This window comes from Lepidothrix coronata, unplaced genomic scaffold (assembly GCF_001604755.1).
Source record: "Lepidothrix coronata isolate B3197 unplaced genomic scaffold, Lepidothrix_coronata-1.0 Scaffold13, whole genome shotgun sequence".
Classification (NCBI taxonomy): Eukaryota; Metazoa; Chordata; class Aves; order Passeriformes; family Pipridae; genus Lepidothrix; species Lepidothrix coronata.
Genome location: NW_016690193.1, coordinates 8,848,336 through 8,865,945, shown reverse-complemented (window position 1 = coordinate 8,865,945; position 17,610 = coordinate 8,848,336). Strand labels below are relative to the sequence as shown.

The window sequence follows — 17,610 nt, the reverse complement described above, 5'->3', positions numbered from 1 at the left end:
TAGAATCAAGAGTTGATTTGGATGGCTAAGAATAATCTTTGCAGAGCTCTTTTTCATCAGCAGGTAAGAAGGTGCAATCTATGTGGAAAAATCTGTTTCCTGTGCACTGCTGACTTTAAATTCCCTGTCAATATCATGATGTCAGAGATGTTTGACTTATGTTTGTATCATGGTACTAGAAATCAGAATGTTGTATGAAATACTAATTTATTCCTATCCTGATTCTAAATTAGATGGAAGTGTGATGATAGGGTTCGGCATGTTTATTTTATTTTTACTAAAACAAAGTAAATCAAATTCTAGAAAATGGTTACATATGAGACATTTAGTTTGTCCTGTATTTTCTTCTTTTCTTTTTCTTTGCAAAATTAAAAACCCACAGTGCTTCACAAAAACATTTGAACTATATAGAGACTGTTTAGAGATCAGTGTTTTAGCACTGTGGGCAGTTACTCAAACTGCATATAGCTAATTGGGAAAAAATATTGCTTTCAGATATGAAAGATTCCATTTGTGCAGTACTTACTTGATGTTATAGATAACCAATATTTACGTGATTGTATTAATTTGAGAGGCTACTGCAGAAAGGCAGTCCATCTATAGACAGAAAGCAATGGAATTAATAGATGTTCAGTAATAGTTTTTTCCTTTGCGGATTTTGAGATGCACAAATTATCTTAAAACTGGTTTCGTTAGTGCAACTATCTATTTTTTCTAGTATGTACATTTCTGTACTTCAAAATTTCTAATTTGAGGCATTATTTCCTTTTATGAGGAATTAATATGTCTGTGATTTACAAGGAAATGTCCCTGTAAACGCATAAAGAAACAAGAAATAATGATAACCATTCAACGCGGTAATGTCCTTTCTAATAATATGAGGCGGTTCTTAAAATTGTTCTTGAAGACTTAAGCTCTCAAGTAATATCCCTCTAAGTCTCTCTCCAAAGTAATAGGAGGTCAGAGACATTAGGCATATTGATACACAAATATACCAGAGCTGGCCAGCCCCTGTTTTGAGGATATCAGAAAGCTACACCTACAAATAAATCTTGCAAAGAACTTACCATGTATAATGAATTTAAACTTAGCTCATGAGGCTTAGTGGTCTGTACGGAACAATAGCTGTGACAAAAAAACCACCTGAACGCAACTTCCTCTTTCAGCATCCTAATTATTCTAGCAAATCCCTGGAGTTGTTCATTACCCTTGGGGAGTTAAAAATTTGTTTTGGCACCTTTTTTCCCAGGCTATCCTTTATTCTTGTCATAAAGTTCCTTCCTCACTGAAAAACTACATTTAAAAAAGCAATTTGTGACATCCTTTCTGCTTGTTTGTGTTTAGGATTTCTCATATTTCAGTCTCTCTGGTGGCACTTGGAACAGGATTTATTAAAAGACTTGGGCACGGTTCTTCTGACCAAGGCAGATGTGGTGCAAGTGTGTAGTGCCTTGCTGGTGTTTTTCAGAGTTGTTTCAGCTATTAAATAGTCCACATTGATCCATAAAATCATTCATATTACTTCTAAGCAAACCAAACGACAGTGTTTAAGTTGTTCTGCTGGAGCCATCAATATTTTGATAACAAGTTAAAAATGTAAGGTGCCTACGTTGCTGTGTTTTTAAAAGAATAAGGTCATTTTGTTTTACTGACACTTTTTTTTTCCAAAGCTGAATCTTATTAGTAAGTTAGACTAGAATATTTCAAAACAAAAAAAAAGGGTTTTGTTTCCAAAATCCCTTTTGTGTCTATTTGTGGTCAAATGGAATATATCTAGAAGTATCATTAACATAAATGCTATATAAAAACTTAAATCTTTTCCTCACACCATTTGAGGTCTAAATAGATGACACAAAGGGAAAAGGGATGCTTTACCTCATACTGCAATAATAACCCCATTATTTTTCCCATATGGGTAGGAAAATATGAAATTTAAAAATAAGTGACATTTTATATACCTATTTAAAGTCTATTAAAATACTGTTCTATTTCTATATTAATTTTGTGCGATAAAACACAAAATTAATGTCTCATATGCAAAGCACAAAAATTACCATAGTCCTACAAATATTTCTGCTAACAGGCAGTCTGTTTCTTAAGAATACTTGTGCACCTTGTCATGTTAGAAGATGAAAGACCAGAGGCCAAAGGTAAGAGAATCTTATGCCTTGGAAATAATATGATTATTGGAGTCTAATACACTAATAATTTTGAAAATAACATAAAAATACAAGTAGTCTGAAAATAAAATTACTTATAATTGGCTTGTCTAGAACTAGCATAGTAAGATATTATTACACTAAAATTGACAAATCCCCATACAAACTTGCAGAAGGAAAAGTCCAATTTTGTAAAGAAAGGTAAATAAAATAAGCAACTTCAGATTTTTGCTTGGAGGTTTTTATTTCCTTCTGACTTTCCTAAATTCTTTATCAATGAAGAGACAAACTGACAGTATGCAGTGATAAATTACAATTCACTGATCTTCATTGCTGAAGCATATTTGGAAATTCTGAGGTACAGACAACTTCTAAGCAGAACAATAATGTTTTTCTTACTCTTGTCGGTACTCTTCCATATACTCACTGTATAGTTATAAGAGCTAGAAAAAATTGTGGTTTTAAACAGTGTTTTTGATGTCTTCAAGATGCTGACTGCCTGGGAATTTGTCTAATTCCTGAGATTATCTCAGAAAATGTCACATAAGCTGTACTGCAAAGTTGTACAGGCTGGCAACCTGAACTATAATTCTAGTTTACTAGAAAGAAAAGGTTCTTCTAATGAATTTCTGCATGTATCAGGTTAGCTTATGCAAAGACATCCTTAATGCAAGAGTCTGGAAGAAGAAATCCAGCATAGAAGTAATTCTGATCAAGGATTTTAGTTAATTCATCTCTACTTAAAATTCAGACTCTGAATGAACAAAATCAGTATTATTGACTAAAGTTGGTTTTGACTCTGTTTTTTACAGAATTCTTCTTATACACAATGAAGTATATGTAGATGTTTATTATAGCATTTTATTTATTCCTCCTCAGATATCTTCTACTTTTCTTTAACAATCACAGCTATTAATAAAATGGTCAATTGGGTGTCCCAAATAATACATTTCATCTTAACTCTCAAGATATTAGGAAACTGATAGCCTCCAGCAATAGGATTCATCTTGCTTCCCCTTCCCTCTCCCCCTCCATAAAATTCTTTAAAACACCTTCTTGAAAAGGAGAGACTTCAGGATGCAAACTGTTGCAGGTGTTTAAAGAACATTGCAACTGTGCTTTATTTCTTCCTCTTGTACTTTTTGTTGTGAAATGAGGATCGGTTTTCCTAGGTTTATCATAATACCTTTGGTACCCCATATACCATGTTCCCCAGGGCGAGGAGTTGGTCTTCGATGATCCCGGTGGTCCCTTCCAGCTCAGGGATGGATGATTTCGTCTGTTGCCCTAACCCAGCTTTAGGCAGGTGACAGAGAGTGTTAAAGCTGTCTCCTTCTTGGGCTAGTGTGGAGCCAGATGAGGCTCACCTAGATCAGTACTTTTGTGATCAAGTATGACAGAAGGCATTCATATCTGCTTAGTCCTCTTTATTTTAGTCTGTCCTGCTCGGGTCCGTCTTGATTACATTAGGAAGGAAAACATTTTCCCAGCTTGTAGTTGGCCTGAGCTGTGTGATGCTGTTAACTGAAGATTTTCTGCAAGCCCAAATATTACAAAAATCCATTACAATTGAAAACCTTCTTGCTGTGCAGCTTGCACACTGAACATATAAAATCCATGGTCTAGATGGCAGTCAGGACTCTGGCAGAGTGCTCATGTGTTTATTCACTTGTGATTTGTTGGTGTTTTTTATTGTTTCAGAGAGTGTACTGGTATTGGAAAGAATCATGCACTTTTAGGTGTATTGGATAAACAATTTCTACATAATGCAATACGTGAGCCCTATGTATGTATGCATGCTGTTTTGGTTTCCACATGATGTCAAAATCTGTCTTCCTCATTGTACACAAGTATTTATTGCTTATATCCTTAATAAGCAGGCAAACAATAGTTTTACCTTGGAAAGCAGATTATATTTACTAAGAGTTGAAATTCCCCCCTGAGGAATAACCAGAAACAGGAGCGCTTCTGTTGGTACCTTTTGAACAAATGTTTTGAATGCCTAGTGTGTAAGCCATGGAGGAGGGCTATATTTCTTAATAATTTTTCTCTTGGGATTGTTTTGGCCGAGGAAAAGAGCTTAAGCTGGTACTTCACATTTTTCTAGACAATGTTCAGAAATAGCTTCATAAAAGTTCATCTTATTATGGTATATGGAAATAGATTTTAAATAAGTGCTTAAAATTAGAGGAAGCGAAAATCTTCTTTCATAATTTAGTCACCTGAGCAGCAGTTTTTGCTCTCCTCAGTATCATGTCCTGGTACTTCATCATCAAGAATAAATTACTATCATTCATCATACTAATCCATCCCCCTTAGTTTCTGTTTAGTGTTTTCTGTCACAACTGTGAAAAATGTCTAAAAAACCAGCATTCTAGTTGGTGCTCAAAGTGATAATATATGTAATGTGTAATTTGGACAACTAACTTGCTAGTACTAGGTCACGTGGTGATTTTTTGATTCTTAGTTCTGTATCACCTGACCCCTTCATGTGCCAAACCATGTTAGCAGATGTTAAACTCTAGGTATGTACCTAAGTGCTTTTCTGTCTCCTTTTTCACAAGTATAACATTTTCCATAGTGACAGATGTATTATTTTATCAATATTGTAAAAATGAAGAAAGTCATTGCCAAGAGAAAATACTTCTGATAATCTTTATTTTGGACAGTTCCTTAAAGATTCTTTTAAAATGAACCAAGAATTTTACTTTACCTCAGTAATCTCTAAAAGACTAGATAATGTGCACATGGAAGTGAGGGTGATGATCTTTTTGTGGTATAGAAGTTCTGGAAGAGGTGGACTACTCCATTTTATTTCAAACAAAGCTTCTATCTCTGTCAACACCTGCCTGGCTTACCTCTGAAATACTTGAGACATTTTTATTTATTTCACCAAAACTAGTATTTGACCTAGATTTCAGACATTTCTATACTGCAGTGACTGATGGTTGTGAAATAGGTTGGCTTGATAAAACAAGACAAATGAAAACTAAAAAGATATGTGATTTTTCACTATTTAAAACACTAAAATTGTGTATGCCAGAGAAGAGGAAGAACAAAAAAATAGTAAAAACAACAACAAATATGCCTGGGCTATAAAGGAACATACAAACTACTTCAGAATTAAGCTCTGAAAAAAGAAACAAACTACTTTCAAGGTAAAGCATGATCAGTTTTAGAAATTATTATATCAAACAGTTATTTAGTAGAAAGCTAGACCCCATGACCCACAGTGCTTTTTCTCCAGCATGTGATGCTATTTAATAGGTAGGTTATGACAGCTTTAATAAATGTAAGCTTTATTTTCCAGGCTTGGAAATAGCATAAAAAATTTCTTATATGAAATGTTATTGTTTAAACCAGGTTTATTAGTTCTGATGTACCAGCTATAATATATTCCTGTTTCTGGGAAGAGTATATTGTGCATATCAGACTTCAGACTCTATATTTAAATATTTAACTATAGTTACGTTGAACCTTAAGTGGATTTATTGAAAATATTAGAACATAGTGACATTTTTCTGGTGCTATCCTGTTGATATCAGAGATCTGTAATAAAATCATCTGTCTTTTAGTGATATTGCTGATTCCAATGCAATTTTTTTAATTTCAAGCTCTGTCTTTAACTATGACAAATGTAATAGAGAAAAGGCTGGTGGGACATTACTATTAGGCACACTTTTTAAAAAATCTAAAAGCTATATAGAAAGAAGTGAGAAAAAAATGAGAAATAGGAACAGAGAATGAACTCAAGTCACAGGCTAATGCTAATTAAGGGAATCAAGAAAAAAATAGGGATAAAGTCTTACACAGTTGTATAATATTGTTCCAACCTTAATTTAGTGATGCATACAACCTTTGAAACGTTCAGTGTTCTTTCACTAGTCGTCAGATTAATTTATTTCTTTTTAGAGTATGATTTGAAACTGACTGAGAAGTAAAATAAGCAGTTGTTTGGTTTTTTTCTGCTTTTCCTTGGTTTAATTTACTAAATACATAAAGCTGTCTTCTAGTGTCCTAAAATACAAAGTACTTTATGTGTGAGCTTTGCCAGCTTGGACCACAAACACTAAAAACACTTTGTCCGAAACTTGAAAGTGATACTTCTTTCAGTACATTTATGCTCAAAATTCCACGTGCAGATGTATTATCTACAATTACTTACTTTGGCCCACAAAATACACCTGAATACACCCTTAACGTGGCTTTTATATATTCCCTTCCAGCTGGCATCTTGTTAATTAAAATCTGTCTCCTCATGGTTGCTCTTTTTCTGCCCCTTCTCTTACAGTTTGGTGAGCTGGCCAGAGTGGTAAATTCAGAAAAATTTTGTGAGCACAAGAATAATTTCTCCCGTCATGCAGGTACACAAAAGGCAGGATAGGTGACAGTACGTTTTATGTCAACCTCTTTCTGAATCCAAGGTCGTGAGGAGGATCTCTAGCTAAAAGCAGGACTAGGAGAGAAAGTGTTAAGAGGCCTTCAGGAACAGAGCTTTATAGGTAAATAATGTTATACTGAATATTTAACCTTAAATAAAATTTTTTAAGATGGAGGAACCTTACAGAATTTTTCTAATCAGAAACACCTGCTGAACAATTTTGATATAATTTACAGATAAAGTTTAATAACACATCTGCTATAATATCCTTATTCATTCTGTTGGGTCCTGTATCTTGTTGCTTTTCATAATCCACAGAAAAGAAGTTTAGTCTTTACGTGTTAACAGGGGCTGGAGAGGAAGGAAGAGAGAGGTCATTGGTTGAACGCTTGGCTATGTTTTTAAATTGTATTAAATTATGAAAAATATTAAAAATATCAAATGGCTGGCTTTTTTTTTTGCTTTTTTTCTCTTTCTCTCAAACAAAATTAATAATTAATGCAACAGGTCATAAGGGAATAAGGAAAAGTGAGATCACCCTGATGAAAAGTCATAGTTAGTTCAGGATTTCTGGGGAAAGGGCATTTATGTGGTGGTCCGACTTCAACAAGGAATTTTTGATGCTATCAGCTTTCTTCTTTTACTTTCTGGAATGGTTGTTCTGCCGTAGTGTGGACATGTACATATGCAGATATATATGTAAAAGAAAATTTACTGATTTCTAAATACAATTACTGGGTTATCCAAGTTGACCTGTTTTAGCAGTATAGAAGTGCTTTACAGATTTCTCTAATGTTGTCAAAACAACAGCAAAAGCAGACAGGCTTGATTTTTAACAGCAGTAGAAATTGGGAATTCCTGTGTCCAATTATCTTTTCCATGGTCCCCTCAGAGATAGAAAGTACTCCAGATAAAGATAAAATACAACTTTCAAAGCATTGTTGAGGCTATCATGTTACTTTTTCACAGATTTAAATGTATATTAATGGAAAAAAAAAAAATAAAAACATGAACTCCAACAAGTTTTCTGGAATTTATTCTCTTCTTAGTTCTATAAACTTTGCAAACCATTTAAGTTTCAGTCTCCTGGTTTATAATATCATCTAAATTCTTTAACAGAATTGTTTTCCAGGAAATCACTGTATATAATTTATTAGCGTACATAGTGTGTATGCTATAGTTATGACATTTGACAAGAAAACTTGTATTTCTAAATGCTTTGAGACCATTGATGTGATTAATTTTTTTAGCAGGTTAATTTAATGACTTTTAAATTGAATCTGACATACAATTTATATGTAGTATTTCAGTAGCCTGCACTGTGTATGTACTGTATCTGTGTACCACCAGAGCTGTTCCCGTGATGCTGCATTCTTTTGGGATGGCTAAACTCAACAGCTACTCTGTCTTTCTTAGTATGTAATTTTTATTATTTCTGTTTTACCTCTTAGGATTTGATACCAGCATTTTGCCAATTTGCAAAGACTCCCTTGGCTGGATGTTTAATAGGCTTGATACGAACTATGACCTGTTGTTGGACCAGTCGGAACTTGGAAGCATTTACCTTGACAAGAATGAACCATGCACCAGGGCGTTCTTCAATTCTTGTGACACATACAAAGACAGTTTGATATCTAACAATGAGTGGTGCTACTGCTTCCAAAGACAGCAAGGTAAAAGATGAGAACAAGCTGCATATGTATATGACTGACCTTTTTGTTGGGCTTCATCTTTTTTTTAACATATTAAGAAGATTACAGTAAACTACAAGCTCTTAAATGCTGTACAATGAATTTGTGCTAAGGTTTTTGACCTATGGTGAATACCTAAAGTGAAATTAAAAAATCACAAACAAACAAACAAAAAACCCCAACCCAAGCTAAATGGAAACGCTTGCTAAAAATTCAAGTATTCTAAATAAAGTGCAAAACAGCAACAAATGCTTTTACAGCTATATTGTTCCTTGTGCCAACATCCAGTACATATGTAGAGGAGAGAGATCAAAATAAAGAACAAAATTACTTAAATTAGTTCTTTCACAGTCTACTTTGCCTACATTATAAAATAAACTTTTTTTATTGCTAATGTAGAGTATCTTAATGTTCTGTGAACCTAATAAAATAGCTGAACGAACATTATGGATAAAGTTATTTCCAGTCATTTGGACCTAAAACCGGTAGATTTTTATTGCCTAGTTAAATATCTTGTTAATGTTCTGATGTGATTTGGTTATACAAATAAACATGACCTATAAGCATTATTTCCTGAGGAGTATAAAAAATTTTAGACGTAGGTGAGACATCATATAAATTATATGATCAAACTAGTTATAATGTATCAAGGAATTTACTCATTAGATATTGTCTAAAATTGGTCAGAATTGCCCCTTCATTTTCTTACTAACATGAGGGAGTTTTTTTAAAGGATAAATAGCAACCAGGGTTTAAATTTCTTCTGCCAGTAGAGGAGATAAAACTGATTTGGTGGAAAGTTTGCAAAGGCAATTCAACCTTTTTGAAAATTTTAGTATCAGTTTTTAAATCTCACTTATGCCCTTAAAACTCTCATAATAAATTCCCATTAGCAATCAACATGATTCTGATTTCTGTGGAAATAAAGGTTTTTATCATGCCACATCTACTAGTTTTAAATCTATATAAAAATAAAGCTGTACTTCTATAGATAAATACTGAATAGCAGATTTCTTTTCCTTGGTAAATTTCTAGTTATAAAGTTAACATTTAAATTTTCAAAATGCCTTGTTTGTTTCATAGTAGAACAATAATTTTGGCTTTTATCTTATAAGCATGTATGTGTACTGCTAACAAAATTAGCAAATTAAAAATAACCCATCCCAGAAGTAAGGTAGTTCTTAAAGAACATAACATGTTTTGTTCAGTTGTCTTTAAAATAAAAAAAACTACCACCACAATAATTTCAGCTTAATATATAAACAACCTTACACTTTGGAGAGCAGCGTAATTCTTTTTAGTTGCCAGAGGAAGTACAGCACATAATATGTGGCCAAGGTTTTTCTACCAATTTTATATCATGTATGTACTACATAACCAGGGCATTAAGAAAACCCTTCCATAGATTAGTTTCAGGTAGTTTTGCTTTCTATAGCCTATAAACTCATCTTGTCTTAAATATTTGCTCAGCATACAGCTAGAACTTGAGGATGGTATTGTAAAGACTGCTCTATATGCTGCAGAATGTTATTAATGGTATGCCAGCAGATCCGACTTTCAGTGACACTGATTCTCCACATTGCAGAATCCAACATTATCAAGCTTTCCTTCCCTTTTTTACCAATTTCCTTGCTGTCTTGATAATGGTGTTGAGATAAGGCGCTGATTTTAAATAGATTAGATAGCCTTTGATACTACAGTGTACGAGCATATAGTAAAAAAGATGTGTCCTCAACATTGTAAATGAAGTGAAATGTCAATTTCGGCAATCCTTGCAGATTAGACATGCCCTTCATCCTTCCAAATTAGCGCTGTCATCAAAATCTGTATTCTCCTTTTTAGGTGTAAGGAGAAAAAAGAAGCTTATCATCTTATTTTTCATGTCTTATTATTAGCTCTTGCACAACGGTTTGAGTCCTAACTCCTGGTATTAGTAACCCACTGAATTCTTTATTCATAGTTTGCAGTGTTGTGCTAAAACCTTGGAATATGTTCATGTTTGGTTATGTTTTACTTGATTGAACAATCTAAATAAGGCCTTTAACTAAGCCTTTGCTATTAATAGCAAAGGGATGGCAAAGTAGAGAAATTCAGTGGCTTCTTTCTGATGTTTATTAAAAGAAGTTGATATTAACAGAATGCTTCAAGCCATGCAGAGCAGCTCCCTGTATTCATTGAGCTTAGTAGCTGCTTTCTGGGCAGATCAACGGTTTTACAGCAGTGTTCTTGATTAACAGTGTTCAAAAGTGAATACAAAACTTAGTCAACAATATGTATCAAAATGGGATAGCAATTTCATTGTGCTTTTTGAAAGCACATTGTATTGCTTAAGTCATTATCCGAGAAGCCCTCATGGTCTTTGATCTTAGCTTCATGATGCAAGACAGTCGGGATCAGACAAGTACTTGCACCTCTTCTTCATTCTTTCTTTCTACTTGAGATATGCCATGATGCATTACACTACACTAGACACATTACTGCACATTGCTCACAACTTCTAGTCAATATAAGCAACTTCCTATGAAGTCAGATCCTTCTTGTGGAGAAGATGATCTTCCTATAGTAGCTGTCCTGCCTTGACTAATGCTTAAATACTTACATACATCTCAGTGATGCTCATTGCATTTTTTCTTGTCTTATTCTACTTTAAATGTAGTTTAGTATTTCTGAGATATATCCAAGAAACTATAATGCATTTCTGCAATACTTTAAAATCTGCACTTTTCTGGTGCTCTTTGCAAGTCTTCCTGTGTGCTTTGGTTGCTATTGCCCTCAAGTTTCAACAACAATTCATGTAAGTGCTTCAGTGCCCATCTCCAGAACTTTGTTTTCTTAGTTGTTTGATGCTAATTTGTCACTTTAGTGCTTGCCTAAATGCTGAGGCCTTTGCAATGTCAACCTTTTAATAGGTTGATTTTTTTTCTGCCAGTAATTCATTATTATTGTAGCGTTGCTTTGTTGCATCACTGAATCAGAGTAGCAGAGTACCCAATTCTACTGGGAATAATTGTGCTTAGCACCTAAGTTTTTTTTTTACTGCAGGCCTCTGCATGAATCTGTTAGTCCAGCACTTTTCTAGGCAGATTTTCTTACAGGCTCTCTGTCTGTCATGCCTAGAAAACATCATCATGACTAAAAACAGTCCATCTTACAGATGAATAATAATTATCATGATTCATATTTTTTAGTCTTCAGATTGCAAGGACTTCAAATATATTTATAGATGGTTATAAAGGAAGGCGTATCAAGATAAATGATGATCATAAATGAGATCCCCTGAAAGAATTCTTGAAGTCTAGTGTTGATGCTTCTGATCCCTAAAGTAAAAGCCTTGGATGTCCAAGAACAATTACAATGCTTGACCACAAGCACAGGCAAGACATAACAAGGCAGGCTGTCTGCAGTGGACCATGTTCCAGAACCTAGGGCCTCTGCCAAATATTACCTGCTTGATATGTGGAAAATCACTGTTTTGTATTTGAGTAAGATGGAGAATCTTGGAAAGCTGGAGGCTCACTGTGAAGATAACAGCTCCTTCAGAAGTGTCTGTAAAAAATGAAAGACATTCTTTATAAAATCTACCAGTTTTACTCCAGTTGCTCTGTTAATGTGCCATTTTGGTAAACCAAAGCTTAGTTGTGCTATCCTGGAAGCACCTCTTGACACGACTGGATATTGATGTCTCAAGGGCAGTATTAATAACATGGGATACTCTGGTGTGCATGAGTACTTTTAGCACTAAAGAACTGTGGATGGCTGGTGTTACATGGTTCATGAATCACTCATAATAATGCAGTGATATTATCAGAAAGACAATTACTGCCACATCTATGGAAGTAGATTAGGGATGAAGATAATTAGGTACATTGTTTGTATTCAGGTTATCATAAAGACTGATGTCAGATTAATTGCTATTCAAAGGAAGCCACCACACTGATTTTTGTAAAGGAATTTTTTCTTCTTGGCTCAGGACTGCCAGAAGTTGTCCTGTGACTCTTCTTTTTTCTTGAAATAAATTCAGAAATCTTAAAGAAAGCTTTTCAAACTTAGGAACTAACTGGAAAATAAAGAGGGAAGCACTATAATTTGTGGAACGAAGAAAAAGGATATGCTATAGACCAAAAGGAGATGGTTGAACTTCTAGCCTTCTCTTTGACAGTTTTTAACAACAGAGTGATTTAGTATTGTTAAGAGTTTTTGCTGCTTTTATCTTGAGAAGCAAAGCTTAAATGTGAATCTTGAAGACCTAACTTCTGAGAAGAAGAGAGTTTTGGGTAAGTAACTTTCTCATGTTGCCATGTTACCTCTTGGTTAGTTGTATTCCTTTTTGTAATTATGTAACCAAAGATTTTTAGCTGTAAATGAAATTTTTTTTTTCTTTAGGCATAGTTGATAATTTTTTCTTTTCCACATGTTAGTGCTCATGTGTTTAGATCTGTGTTTCTGATTTAGGATTTTTTTCCATAGAACAAAATAAGTGTATTTTTCCTGTTTGACTAGTTCTTCTCCTTCGGTATATTTCCCATCTCTTTGGAGGATAGGATAGATTAGGCTAGACTAGACTAGAATAGAATAGTTGTAAAAGGTTCTGTAACATAATCCGACTGTTAACCTAACGCTGCCAAATCCACCGCAGTCCTAGATCCTTCTAGCCTATTGATACTTGTGTATTAAATTACTGTCATTTATTAGATTAATGATTAATGGAAAATACCTTTGTTTTAAGAAATAATTGATCCTCAGAATGTTGTAGAATTAAAAGTTTTAACTCTTTAAATATCAGGAAAGGCAGAAACCTTAGTTTTGAAAAGTAATGAACATCTCTGGCAAATAGCGATCATGATCATCATCAAAGCACTTCTTACAACAACAAAAAAAAAAACTTTATGTAGCCTCAGCAAATACTCAAAGACTAAATTCTTAAAACCCAGTACCCACCCAGTGATGTGAAATCCCAGTGATTTTTCAAGAGCACACACAGAAAATTGGTTGGTTGTCTGGAAGGACAACTCCTGAAAATTTGTTTTGACACTGAGACTCCTGTGGACAGTACTTTGAAAGTGGAGCCTACTTTTAAAGTCTTAACTCCAAAAAGAATCATAATAGATTTAGTGTGTAAAACCTGGCCCACTAGAGTTGAGGCCACTGGAAATGTTTATAAGCTTCTTTAAATGTATTGGATATGTAAATGATATATAAAATGTAGAGCCAAGAGAAATTAACAACCTGCTGTCGGTAAGGGGCTATTATGGTCTTCTAGTTTTTATTTACTCTCTTAGGAAAGAGCTCATGAATAGTACCAAATGCCAGCCAAAAGGCTCTGTGTTTACCAGGAATATATTTTTGATCTGCAGTTCGTCTAGGCATTTTTCACCAGAGTGCCCTGCAGGGACTGGGTTCTGGTCATATGTGTGTTCTTCATCAGTAAGCTAGGCCAGTCTTACTCATCTTTAAACTAGCTCAGAAGGCTTTTTTTTGTTTGCATGGAAAAAAAGGGCGCCTACGTGGCAAAGATGTATTATAAATTGTCGGAGTCTGCCAAAATGTAAAATGTATTTAATGTATCTAATGCATAGAATATGAGATTTTGTGTGGGAACAGTATAAGCTAAAGACATGTGAGTAAAATCAGTAATACAAATGCTGATTCAGAATGGGACATGCTGTTGTGCTAATGGTCTAATGTAGTACACCATGTCAGTGTTCAGAGATTAATTAGTACTTTGTTGTCTTTGATTCTTTCATGTATTCAACAGTAAGGTATATACATTCACATCTTATTTTCTTCCCATTCATGGGGCATACTGTGATTTCCTTTTATGGACAGTAGAAAATTAAAGTTTTCAGAACTGGATTAGGCTATAACTGAAGAATGGAAAACTGAATTTTAATACCTATTCTACCTCTTAGAGCCATCCACATTTTGACCAACATTTTTAAGTTGGTTTACTGAACATGGGGCTTTGTATCTTTAAGATCCAGTCTTAAAGTGTTGCCATAGAACCACAATCTTGCAAACTTCCAGTGAAGTAAAAAAATATTTATTTTCTTAGTGTATTATGTGAAATAGAAAACTTGGACATGACTTCTAACAAGGACAAAAGGGAAGAAATTGAAAGAACCATCCTTTTTCTAAGCAGTACATGAAGCAAGCTTCATAGTTGCATTTTGATTTTTGTGGACTGATCAAATAACATGTGATGGACTTAATACTTTGGTCTAGCATTCCTTGATCCTCCAAACTAGTGACTAATGCTCACTTAGAGATGAGTTAACTGGGAGTGGTCTTCTGCACAAATGCATGGTGGTGTGCAGATTCATAATTCTGGAGCTGTAGCAAGGTGCAGTAATTCTTTCATTTCAGATGTGTGTGTTTCTTAAGATCAGTAGTTAGAGTGACCGTAAAGTGTTGTAAACTGTGAAAACTTAGTCCTATGCTTTCTGTCCTAGATACAGTGTAATCTGTTTAACATTTTTATGTCGTTTTAGACCCACCTTGCCAGACAGAACTCAGCAACATTCAGAAGCAGCAAGGAGGAAAGAAGCTCCTAGGTGAGCCATAGATCATTCTTTTGAAGGTTTTATTGCTTACATAAATAAGCCTAGTGAAACAGCAACATAAAATCAATATTAATCCAGTGAAGATAGACCGCAGTAAATTTCAGCTACGAAATTTATGAAATTTTTGAAAGCTATTAAACTTAGTTTTATTACCTTACCTACCAAAAGATCTTACATCTGTTTTATTACCCTGATAGAAGGTACGTTTTCACAGTTATAGAGGGGACAGTCTAAGGCACTCCTAAATTAGTGTCTGTGCTGATCCTTTGACTGTAATATTCTTTAAGTAATTGAAATCTTTGCTGTAAATCAGCTTATACTGTATCAATATTACTGAAGTGTAAAATCTTCCTTTTACCATTAGCCACTGTATAAAAGCTGCAATAAAAGGCTTGGCCCAAAGCAGTCAAAACTGTATTTCTGCTAAGGATGATTTCTAAAAAGAACTGTACACTTTCACATGAAAGTGTCCAAATGAAAACCAGTGGATTGTTCAACCTTAGGCAAGTCACTGCCTCACAAAATAAGTCCCTCTTTTACGTATAAATGCAAATTTAACATTGATTTTTTTTACAGTTGGTGGTGGTGTGTTACAATGCATTTGTCTTCTGTGGTGAAATAATTAAATATTACTATGTAACTAAGTGGTTTGTAAAATACATATTAAATACAATTAACTTCTTTTAGCAAATTGTTAGTCCAGGAAGCCTGGCCCTTACTATTCAGACCTCTTTGTACTCCGCAGATGATAAAACTTCCCATTCAGGAGTGGTTTCTACATTTGAGCCTTTTCCCCAGAATACAGTGAATATCTTGACCAAGGCATTCAGGAAGAAAGGAATATGTGTCACAGGATCAACAAAAAATTTAAAGGAAGATTGCTCACTTTATTTCTTGAAATCAATCCAAGACTGCTATGTGTTATTTTCCCTCCCACATTTGATATACTGAGTCACTTTCTGCTAACTGAATTTAGTAAACCAGTCAGTGTAGAGTCTGGAATGATGAAACAGCAAAAGGTAGTTGCTTTCCGCTATAATTGTTATGTTGGCCAAGGGGCAGATTTTAATACACTTATTTACTACATATCTATGTGTCGCAGGGCAGTACATCCCCTTCTGTGATGAAGATGGGTATTACAAACCAAGTCAGTGCCATGGAAGCATAGGGCAGTGCTGGTGTGTTGACAGATACGGTAATGAGGTAACAGGATCCAGAACAAATGGTGCAGCAGAATGTGGTAAGTTAAAAACCCTTTGTGGTGTTTGATTTAGAGGTGCTATTCCCTTTGATTGCCAACCAGGTTAAATTTCTTCAGTAAGAACAGATGTGGGACCCAACTACATGGATTTTGATGCAAAAAATATCAGTGCATAATTTGTTATTGTTATTACTTCATTATTTTTTGGAACTTCTGTCACTGGGGTCAGCTATTAATAGACCCCTTATACGTGCTTGGCATATTTGATTAAAAGATGAAAAAAAGTATTTCTCTTTTTTTTTTTATATAGTCATATATGACTCCTTTTCACTTCTTCTGCAACAGAAGAACATAGCCTGAAGCAGAAAGTAAATTGAACACAGTATCTGAGATACAAGCTCAGGCCTATTGTCCATCTGATCCAGGATCCTTTCTAAATAAATGGGCAGTTTGATAGATATGTAAGAACTGAACAGTAGTCGGTAGTCCTTACTGTCATCTGCAAGTTGGACTTAATTTTTTTCAGTTGTTCCTAGCATTCATTATAGTTCTACAAATCCGTAAAATTTGTCTCCTTTTGTTAACATTGAGAAATTCATTAACTTTTGAAATTGATTTCTTTTATGACAAAAAAATCTTCTTATTATTTGTATTTTATTTTTATGTCACACGTTGTAGTTCTCCTGGAAGTAAATATTCTGGTGTGCCTTTTGTATGCTAATGTAAAATATACTATAAATATGTAGTGTATCTTGTGAGTCTTTTCTATAACTATCATACCTTTTTAGCTGTCGATTTAGAGACTTCAGGTGATTTTGCCTCTGGCGATTTCCATGAATGGGCAGATGATGAAGATGATGAAGATGAACTAATGAATGATGAAGATGAAATTGAAGATGATGATGAAGATGAAGGAGATGATGATGTTGATGATGACGATGATCATGATGGATATATTTGATGATATTAGAGGGTCCATGTATTGTACCTTTCTAAGTTTCATGAGATGACATTTCATAAAATCCCTTTGCTCTCCGTGATCAAAAGGGTACTAACAAATATGTATATTTTGTATGATTATTTCAAACATTGCAGCTGGAGTCATAGACTTTTTTCTTTAAATAAGAATAATTATATTATGTGCTTTTGAGTTTTTAAATGCCATAGCGCTGAAGAAAACATATTGGGAATCTAGCCTGAAGACAAAAATGTTACGTGCTACTGAAAATATAAATGTGCAAAACACAGTATAAAGACAACCATTCTCTTTAAAACTCTGGTGAAAAGATATTTGCCCTTACTTGGAACTGTGCATGTCCTCTTCAGAACACATACCATAACTCAACTTCAGTTCTGTCAGTGTTTTAGGCCTTGAAGTCTTTGCAGGTTGTCCATTTTATAAATCAGAATTGTATTGCAGTAGAAAAACCTTGATGCACAAGTAGCATCTCACCAGCCTTTAATTAACCAAAGTTATGGAGAAAAATTATCAGGAGGGAAGACTAAAACAAAGTCCTCCTTTGAGTTTGCATTTGTAGTTACATTTTTATTAGGGGATGGCTAGATTACTGAAAGAATTTTTCAAAAGCAGTAGCATGGACAAGCACCAATTCTGTAA

At 34.3% G+C, this 17,610-nt stretch overlaps 1 protein-coding gene across 4 annotated transcripts in view; it reads left to right on the top strand.

Annotated features, from left to right (window-relative positions):
- SPOCK3 (sparc/osteonectin, cwcv and kazal-like domains proteoglycan (testican) 3) overlaps window positions 1-17,133 on the top strand; it is a 171,926-nt gene extending 154,793 nt beyond the window's left edge. For all 4 annotated transcript variants that reach the window (XM_017805989.1, XM_017805988.1, XM_017805990.1 and 1 more), the window contains 4 exons: window positions 7,992-8,213; window positions 14,720-14,782; window positions 15,894-16,031; window positions 16,781-17,133. In XM_017805989.1, the coding sequence (XP_017661478.1) occupies window positions 7,992-8,213; window positions 14,720-14,782; window positions 15,894-16,031; window positions 16,781-16,953 (596 nt within the window). In that variant the 3' untranslated portion in view covers window positions 16,954-17,133. The remainder of the gene's footprint in view (window positions 1-7,991; window positions 8,214-14,719; window positions 14,783-15,893; window positions 16,032-16,780) is intronic.
- Window positions 17,134-17,610: the final 477 nt, after the last annotated feature.